This window comes from Patagioenas fasciata, chromosome 11, assembly GCF_037038585.1.
Source record: "Patagioenas fasciata isolate bPatFas1 chromosome 11, bPatFas1.hap1, whole genome shotgun sequence".
NCBI lineage: Eukaryota > Metazoa > Chordata > Aves > Columbiformes > Columbidae > Patagioenas > Patagioenas fasciata.
The window spans coordinates 25,410,974-25,421,180 of NC_092530.1; the positions used below are offsets into that span (position 1 = coordinate 25,410,974).

Here is a 10,207-nt window from a genome sequence, read left to right on the forward strand (position 1 = left end):
AAATGATTCATTTCCCTGATGATAACTTTACCAATAGCACTCACATTCCTGGTGCATTGTTATGATACTTATTGATCTTTTCGTATTGTGAGTGACAAGAACTATATAATGCTCCAAACAGGGACCCATGCGTATAGAATGCCACCAGTGCTATACCTGTGCTTCTCTAACTGTTATCAGAGGCAGACATGAAAGCCAAGGCGCACTCCTGCTGCAAGATGGTGTGGGAAGAAGCAGAGGATGGAGGATCAGAGAGAAATGGGCTCCAGAGCATCTTCATGCTTCTGCTGCCACTTGGGAACCCAGAGGACAAAGCCCAGCTGAAGCCAAAGCTGAGCTGAAGCCAAAGCTGAGCTGCTGGGCCCAGCCCAGCTCACGTCTCCCTCCTCACGCTCCAACCTGCCACTCGCCACACTGTGCCCTCATTGCGGCTCCCTGCCTCCTGTGAGACTTATATTTCTACTACGTTTCCTCTCATTTCTGTTATTCTGTCATATTTGTCCTCTAAATGGATGCTGCCTCCCAATATATCACCAGCAAAATTTGACAGTATATCCCTGAGTTTTGTTGCAGAGCCTCTCTCTATAAGATTATTAAAATTCAGCCCCAGTCCATGAAGAATTCTTGTACTATTCACTTTTTGTTGATGATTCCTCTTTCAACCCAGCCTCTCGGCTGGATTTAATAGAATTAGTCTGGTGCAAAGTGGGAGCCAGGAAAAAGAAAACTCTTCCTTCAATTTTAATGAAGGGCTGAGCCATCTGATCAGGCTGTTGCAGTGCAGTAAGTCACTGCCTGTCAATGGGGCCGTTGAGACTACGGGCACTTTTAGTCTAGACACTCACAGAGTGGTGCAGGACAAATTAAACCTTGCTTTTTAACCAAAGTTTAAGCTAAAACTGAAAAAAAGTAAACTTTAAAAAGTCAGGTAAAGAGAAATAACCAATTACTGCAGCTGTGCTCATGCACAATATTCATTGTAACTTTGGGTGTCTGAGGATGTCATTAAAATTGGAGGGACCCACTTTTGTGATTTTCTAGGTGCAGGAATAATTGTGGGTTTGCCTCATGTTTGGACTCCAGAACAAGTTCTGCTGTAAGTCAGCGTGGGTTCCACTTTAGCCATTGCCCTTACTGATATCCATTAGCCCTTGGCTCTAGGCAAGGACCATCAAATATGAGTTCTGGAGTGCCTGCATCAGAGCTGCTGCTGAATTATAAATTAGTACATTTATAGAGGCAGTTCATCTTTAGTATCTTGTGTGTGGCTGATTTAATGTATATGCACAGACCCTCCTCCATGTATTAAAACATCATGAGTGTATCCTCAGCTGGGAACACCTGGAGAGTTACTAACCCCCATAGTCTATATTCCTTCTCCAACAAAGACAGGGTTTTCAGCTTCCAGAGAGCTCCTGTATGCACCAGCTGGTTTAAAAAAGAAGTTAATATATCCTAGATGGCATCTGCTTTCTGATTAGTATTTCCCTTTCTGCACGTATTGTGAAATAACATGCATTGTCTTCCTAATAATAATTCTTATCAATAGCACAATTTAGTATGACATTTTCTAAAATGAGCCCAAAGAATACCGCTTACCGCTGGACCAGTTACCCATACAGGTGTAGCACTGTACTGAGTTTTCTCTCACTGAATTCCCAAAACACTCCATTCTGCACAGACCTGTCCTGTTGGTAGAACTTTCCTTAAACTACTTCTGTTTGTCCTGAGAATAACTTTCTTTTTGAGAAAGAAATCTAGAATCTAGATTTACATGCATGCCTTGTAACTTGTCTGATCGGTTCCTCTGTTAACAGTAAACAATCAAATACTTTACCAGCTTTTAGCAAAGCACATCCAGCTGTAATAATTTCCTCCTGCAGTCTCTGGGAAATGTGTTGAGTCTCAAGATCTCCAGCAAACTGAGTGCTAACATTTGGCTTTGAGTGTAAGGTGGATCTAGGGATGGAAGGATTGGTTCATATTTGTCATTAAGCTAATTTAGGATCAGTGACTTCAGTGAAACTGAGGCAGTGATTCACCAGTGGGAGGAGAGAGCCAGGCTCGTACATCAGTCTTACGTTCAGAAGTAACAGAGACAGAATCATAGGAACTGTCTCAAAATAGATGAGAGGCTTTCAGAAGCAAAAATACCAGTTTCAGAGCCTGATCCTAAATCTATTTATACCAGTTGAAGTTTTCACATTGCTTCAAGTGCTCTGAGCTGTAAGTCATTGTATCCTGCACAGCTTTTTCTTTTTTTACCATGTGTTGCATGTCAAGATCCAAACTTTTCCCATACTGAAAATTAAGCCTTAAAGACCTCCAGTCCACTTAGATGCACATACAGCATTTCTCCCATCCCTCCAACCGCTTTCAGAAATCACTCAAGAAATATTCACAAGCTAGAAAATGAATTAAAAATTCTCCCGTATTGAAAAGGTGGAAGGTGGAGTTTGAATTAGTTCCTAAAATGCTATTTCAAAGGCTGTGCTAACTTCTGCTTCTGCTGCAGACTGTAACGTCTGAGCATTGTGATGGGAAATGTGATGGGGCTGCAGCTGCACAGTGCGCTCCCGCTGTGCTGGCAGCACGCACAGGTACCTTTGGATCGCTGCATCTATCAGAGCGGCCTCCCCAGCTCTGTGCAAAGCCAGGCTTTCTAAAACCTCTCCTAACAGCACAACAAACACCGAGTTGCAGTCAGATATTTGGATGATGTACATTAAGCCCCCGGGGGAATTCTCCGTTTGCAATCATCGCATTACTGAACAAGAAAGGATAAAGCATAAAGCAATTCCAGTTTTACTAAAAAGCCTGAAGTACAGGAAAGGACCCAAAGAATCCCTTTTCTAATTCCTGTCACCAGATATTCACAGAATTTGGTTTATACATTTATTAGACATGAGCTGCATTCATCCTCCTGCAGTAGTATGTATGGGTAAAATATCCCTGAGGATGTTTAACTATTCTTACAAGTATTTCAGTAAAATAGTTATGTCCTATAAAACTGGAATCTCGCCATTTTTGCAGAGCAGACTTGGTGCATTTCTGTGAGCATATATAAAAAGAACTGCATGATAAAACCTATTCCTTTTTAGCACAGCTCGCTCTGCTGCGTTGGTTTGATGCTGTACATGTCTTTGTAGTGTTAGCACACTGCTGTGTGGCAGCTTAAAGGTATAATAGCAGAGCCGGCACACAAGACAAGGGAGCTATGCGTAGAAGAACTATAAATCAGCAGTAGCAGGTCTTTTTTATAACGTTTCCATCTACCGTACATAAAATCATTCCCTGATTAGAATGATTTGCTAAGCTAAATAATAAGACTAACAGTATATCTGAAACAGAGAAGATCAGGCAATAGAAATACCCACAGTTTCAATCAGGATTACAAATTACAGATCTCCAAAAGATGCTAAAATGTAAGGAAAAAACCCCAACCCCTGGAACTCATCAAAATGAGTGTCAGTCATTGATTTCTAGAACACACAAAGAGACGGTGAGTATAAATGTGTTACTTACAAGTGCTGAGGATTTTAGGGAATGAAAATGGAGACCAGGAGCTGGAGACTGCCTGCCATGCCAGCAGTGTTGATTTGGAAGCGATGGACACAAATAAACGTTCAGCAAAGCTGAAAAAGCTGCAATGCGAGGCTAGCCCAAAGTGTCCATGTCCTTACCGTGCTGGGGCTGGCAGGCAATCCGTGTCTGGGAGCCGTCAGTCCTTCTAATCAGGCTCCGGGGATTTTGTTTGCAAGAGAGATTGTCCTTTAAGTGATCAGTGCAGGAAAACAGAGAAATAAAGAGAAATGAGCAAATTGTACAAGGCAAATAGCTGCAGGTCTTTAGCATGCTCCCTGCGTTCTCCTGAGCTGCATCTGCAGTAGAGAAAATATCCCCAAAATAGCTCAGGCTGCCAATGACTTGCTGAAACCTGAGAAAGAATTGCTGAATTTAAAGATCTGGGTTGCTGTGGGTGTATGATTAAAGTGAGGAATCGCTGGCAGGAAGAACCTAGGGTGAAACTACATGCTTAAGGAGTAACTTGTGAGTTCACTGGTATCAGAACATGAGCTGACCTCTGGTTTCCCCCTCCTCCACCCAATGCCAGTTAACCCTTAAGAGTTCAGCATGGAAGCAAGTTCTGCAATAGCGGATGGGAGAGGAAATTTGACCCCCCAAAAGTTCTTTTTAACTATAATATCTGTGATGTCGTGACCTACAGTCAGTGTCCTATTTCCTCAATTTCAAAGCAGTCAGGCAAGCTGATATTTTGCAGGGGTCTTGGCAGCTGCGCAGTTCTAACTTCTGGAAAGCTCAGTCTTGTGCAGGGTCTGTGCTAAATACACCCTTTGAGCTGTTTGTGGTCCCACAGAGTGAAGGGATCTCAGGTAAAACTTTGAGGAAGGAAGGATAACGTAACACTTCAGGAAATTTTCTGCAAATACTGACTTACGGACAAAATATCAAGAATTGCCAGAGTATTTGGTGGAGGAGGCGCTGCTCTCTCCATGCTGTGCCCAGGGTGAATTACAGTAGCTCAAGGACTGCTCCAGGTGGTTCTGGTCTCTGAGTGTCCCCTTTGGCTTCCTCACGCTCGCACTGATCACTGGACCGTTCTACATTTCAGCCCCAGTCCTCAGCTTGCCCCCTGGCACTTTTCTTTTTAATGTTACTTCTCTGATTTAGAAGAGAACAAGAAGCAGTTGGCACAAAATTGGGTACACTGGCTTGACAGCAGTTCAGTTTCCCAAGCGGTGCCAAAAGTAATCCTCAGTAACCTACTTAGGACAGCATTAAAGCTGCCGGAGCATGGACTAGGAGCTAGTCCCCAGTTTTCTTTGTACTGACACTGAAAAGGGAAGGAGCTTCAGTGCTATAACTGGGTTAGATTCAAGGCACATGGGACTGGATTATAAGAAGCTGCTGCCTTGAGAAGCAGTTATGCATGTAAGAAAAGAGCCAAATATGACCCTGACTCCAGAATGTGCTTTTGTTTTAACACCATTTTTTTAAGATGTGGCAAATAATAGTGGTATCATAGGGAGAACAAAATGTTTAATGTGCTTCAGCCATAGTGGTGTGTGATCCCTTCATCATCCTGGTGGGACGGTCCACTCCGCACGATGAAGCTGTTCTTCTTCAAGGGTATCTGAGCATTTGATCTTGAAGATGCTGTGCGTATGTGAATATATTTAATGTATACTGGTTGCTGTAGTCTCACACTCAGTGAAGTTCTGTGAGGCTAAGGAGTTCAGCATTTGTCCTATGAAAATACATAGGTGTTTAAGTTGCACATATACAAGGGCAGCTGAGGATGCCCAGCTCTGACCGTCTCCTCTACAGGTGCTTTGGAGAAAAAGGCCCGTTCTCAAGTCTGTTCATCTATCTGCAGCTCTAACCGTTCTGACCATGCGTTTTGTTCCGGGCGCTAGAACAGCAGGCGGTTTCTGAAGTAAGCCGGTCATTTTATTTGTGTTTACACCCCAGCAGGCACTTTCTGAAGTACTTCTGCTAACCAAAAGGAAATGCAGAATATTAGAAATTATGACCTAAATAATTATGACTCATGTTGCAGCATTCACTCTCAGACAAAAGGCAGTAAGCACTTATTCGTATCTAGTGTTGGTATATATTATCTCATAAATTTCATGGTACGCTCAAGAAGCCTGATTACTAATCTTCTAAAACCTCCTAATTCAAACCTCTGCTCCTCTGTCTTTGAAGCAGCAAGTGATAATACAAAAGACTTTGTAAGTACCTTTTCTCTATGTTAATAAAACCTGAAGCCAGTAATCATGACAGCTAGTGGGTAATTCATCATGTATGGTACACTGCTAGTGATACATCAGCATTAGACTATCATTAGAGGCTGGTGTCTGTGTGTCAACAGATGAACTATGCATTAAAAAATGACATTTTTTCCCCCACAAATGAGATCATTAATTCAAACCCTCTTTTTGTCTCTCCTTGTTGTGAAGAGGTTGCTAATGCAACACAATAAAGCAGCGCTTCCTCTCCAACAATCAGAAACTTAGTATTCTGGACCATTCTCTCTTTGTTCCATTCTCTTTTTGCTGAATCTCATTAGTACCGTGAGTCTAGATCATAAATTATATATATGAGATAATGCTTATTTTTGTATTTTTAACTTAAATACAACGTAGGGCAAAAGTGAAAAGAAAAGAGCATGACGGAATTCTGAGCAGAAAACAGATGGATGGTTTGGCATGGAAACAAAGACGTTAGCGCACATTCATCCTTCTTCCAGTGAGACACTAATGCTTATGGTGCCCATCAAATAGATATATGGAGAAAGCACCTCTTCCACCAGGCATGCTGCTTTATAGCATGACACGTCGAAATTATCCAACACGCTCTTGAGAGCTAAATGTTCAAATGTTCTTTTTCTTATTTTCTTCAATTCAGTCATTTCTTTACTATCATTGACTTGAGTTTTGCCTGAGCAAAGTGGAAGCAAAGTGCTGGCTTTCACCTTGGATTTCCCCACCAGGAAGTGGAGAAGCACCTGAAACTAGAGCTGTCCCCCCAGGACTGACTGACCGGTGAGCCCGTTGGTAGTTTAGTGTGATCAATAAACCATCTGCCGCTGTGTCTGTGTGCGCATCGGGATTTGTTTGTGTCCTTGCCTGTAAGTGTTGGTTCGTTTGGAGACACAAAGTCCTGTCTGTAGCCGTGCCATCGAATCGCTGGACCAGCGTACCTGGAAATGAGAACTTGGTAACGGAAACTTATTGAGCAAAACAAACCAGGAAATGCAGGTGAATGTTTTACACGCTTCAGTGGGATGTCACCAGTTGTAAAATTGATTTTCTTTTCTACAAAGGATTGACTGGAATATTTTCTGAGCTCCCTGTAAAGATTCTGTCACAATCAGTGCAAAAAGAACATGAAAAAACCAAAACCAGGGGAAGGCTACAACCCTGCCCTCCCTCTGGGCATGGAGTTTCTCATCAGTTGTCAGTACGAATTTCCACAACTGCTTTTGGCACCATTTCAAAAATTCTAACTCTGTGCTATGCTTTGTTTGATTCATCACTAATTCCAGAGGTTTACTCTGGTGATCCTTGCATGAGACATAAAGAATTATCAATTGCCTCAGCAATGTCTGGGAGCAGAGTATGTCAGGGATATAGTTTGCTTCCCTGAGTTTATAATGAAACGTGTTATTGTATTCCTTACCCTAAGGTATTAATTTGATACATTCTGCATCTGCTTGGCCTGAACGTTGCAGGTTTGCCTTAGCAAAGCGAGAGAATATAATAGGAATTTGATATTAACAACCACCACATGCACAATTATTCCCATGCTATGAAGCATTTAACTTAGCCTTACTATCTTTGTTCAGTTTTGGTTTTATAATAGTATAAACCAGAGTACTCCAAAGCAACAGACTCCTGGATGCTAACAACTCCTTTACCAAAAGTTTCATTCTGGATGTCAGGGAAGATAGCGAGCAAAATGGTCCTGATTCTGCTCTGTTGTACAGATACGAATACGAAGAATTCTTTCTAAACTTATACATTTCGGATCAGATTAGAAGTTCATTTAGATAATGTTGAGATTACGTTCACAGTGACAAAAAGGAGAGATACTTAATCTCGTAGTTGTGATTAGCCCGGTTTCTAAATGCACGGACTTCAGTGAAAACAGACAGGGCTTTATTGTTGGGCTTGGTTTTGCTCTGGAGTGTGCAGATCAGGAAAGGTTCCACCTGAAGCCCATCAGTGTCATTCTGGCTGATCCGCTGACTGTGGGGAGAATTGGCCACTGCTGCATCGCCTTTCCCTTCTCCTCTCTTCTCGTCATCCGCTCTCTGCAGTGCGGTGACTCTGTTCTGAGATGCCTTAGAGGTTCCTCTTGTTTAAACACACTTTTTATATCTCTGCTGCCTGCAGTCAGACTATCTGAATATCCTGGGGAAGAACGCGTAGCAAAATCGTATCAGTGTAGTCCTTTGAGGAATATGTCAGGATCCAGACTGGAGCCCAAGCATGTGCTTTTTTCAATCTATAGCTCGTTTGTGGTACATTTCGAATCTGGGGAAATTTGGAACTGTCCAACACCAGTTAAAGAAGATGCAAACAAAGAGGAATAAAATGTAACGGCAGTAAGGTTTCACAGTGTGTACCATCCTTCCAAAATTTCCCTTTACCTCAGACGCTTGTTGCTACCTTTCTGTCCCTTGGAGCTCTTTGCTCTGCATCTGCTTTCTCCATGGCAGTGGGATTTTTAGGAGCTCAAGGTGAGTGAAGATGTCAAACACCTTCTGTGGCTGGATGTACTCTTGAAGTTTTGTATTTCTCGGTTTGAATAATACTGCCCATAGGAAACATTGTGTTCATTAATAGCGTGAGTCAGGAAAGCGCTGAAGCTTGTACCTGAAGATAAGTTTGCGTTGGAGTGTGACTGTATTTAACAATTCTTTTGATTAAGTGTAATTTTCACGTCTGAGCTACTTCAATAGTATTCTGAGGTATCTTCAGCACTAGGGCTTTCTCATCTTCCCCTTCATATGCAAACTTTGCATTTCCAGAGACAAGATTTTGCAGTAGTTGAATCAGAAGTCTAAGTGGGTAAGATCCTCCATTCCTGGGCAAGCAGCCGACCAGTTCCAGCACCACTTTATCTGATGTGCAAACTGGCCAGCAAGGCTTCAGAAAATTACTCTTTTCCTTCAAAAGTTTAATCCTTTGGTCTTTTCTCAAGAAAAATCCTCATGAGTACAGTAGGGATTTTGCCTGAGGCCTGTAGAGTCCTGCCCGAGACTTAACTGTGCAATTTGACAATTACTGGTTATAACACACTTAAAAATTACCCACTGTGAATCCCTAGTGGATCTAATTCTGACCTTTCAGCAAATTGGGTGCGGACCAAAAGCTGAACATTTTGAAGAGTGTTGTTGTTAATATTAAGCAAGGGAAACAATTTCATGGTATTTTAAGAATGTCTCCTCGGTTAGTTAAAAAGAGAAACCCAGAAGTAATATTTAAAAGCAGTTGCACATAATGAGTGTTGAAGACGGTGATACAGGATTCCTGTGCTGTGGTTAATGGAAAAGAATATTTGTTTGGACAAATAGAGGAGGAGGTTTTAATCTACTGATTTGTTCCATGGAACACATTTTTCCACCGCTGCACTGTGCTTTTCGGTAGCATCACTTCTCAACCCCTCCCAAGGTTTAAATTGATGAGGAAAATGTTAGTGGAAATGCTTTTAGTTTCGTATGAAGTTCTCAGCAGATGCCAAGTAGCAGTTTACTGTGCGATGACATTTCAGTACCCCGTGTGTCCCTAAGTCAGAGGTTCAGATTGGATATTAGGAAAAGATTATTCATGAAAAGGGCTGTCAGGCATTGGAGCAGGCTGCCCAGGGCAGTGCTGGAGTCACCATCCCTGGAGGGGTTTAAAGGCGTTTAGTCGAGGTTCTTAGGGACATGGTTTAGTGCTGGAGTTCGGTTAGGTTACAGTTGGACTCCATGATCCTCTATTCTGTGATTACTTTGCCTTCACCTCTCAGATGTTTATTTAATGTTTGCTCTGTAATGATCAAGTTTGCTGCCCTGCTTGGGCAATACAAAAACCTCCTCAAATGCACAGCTGAGTTTTCTAGTGCAAATGTGCCATTGGTGGTAGTTACACCCCCACACTTGGGCTGTCTACAAAAGATGTTGAAAAGAAAGAGGGGAAGCAGGACCCAGAGGTTGGTGTGGGCCCCCTGAGCAGCCCAGCCCGTGGTGCTGGCTCCTGGGGGTGGCAGGGCCAGAGGCAGCAGTCAAATGCATCTCACTGACACTTTCCATGCTTCCTCAGCTCGACTGGATTAACATGACAGCAGTGATCTTTTCCCAGGTTCTTAGGGCGTATATGCTCTAAAATACAAATTTCTTTGCCTTTTGAAGTATGTTTCTATAGATGCCTGGCCTTTACTTTGCTATGACTTTCCATTTCTGCATGATTTCAAATAACATTTTGGTTTTATAGGCAGATGGAGATCCTCGCTTGCCCCAGAGGCTGCCAGCTCACCTTCCCTCTTTTGTCAGCATTTCTGGTGCTTTCCCTGAGATGGCTTTTTTTTCCTTCTTCTTTTTAACAGAAAACCTGTGTTTATTTATTTTTTTCTAATCATGGAAGCCATTTAATCAGAATATTCAATTATGTTTCTCTCCAGTTTAGGTCTGGAG

General features: G+C 42.3%; 1 protein-coding gene across 2 annotated transcripts in view; it reads right to left on the reverse strand.

Annotated features, from left to right (window-relative positions):
* AMMECR1 (AMMECR nuclear protein 1) overlaps positions 1 to 3,901 on the reverse strand; it is a 90,100-nt gene extending 86,199 nt beyond the window's left edge. Inside the window, exon 1 of one of the 2 annotated variants that reach the window (XM_071813596.1) lies at positions 3,684 to 3,901. In XM_071813596.1, coding sequence (XP_071669697.1) covers positions 3,684 to 3,855 — 172 coding nt within the window. In that variant the 5' untranslated portion in view covers positions 3,856 to 3,901. The remainder of the gene's footprint in view (positions 1 to 3,683) is intronic. The other variant, XM_065846572.2, reaches the window with a different exon arrangement.
* Positions 3,902 to 10,207: the final 6,306 nt, after the last annotated feature.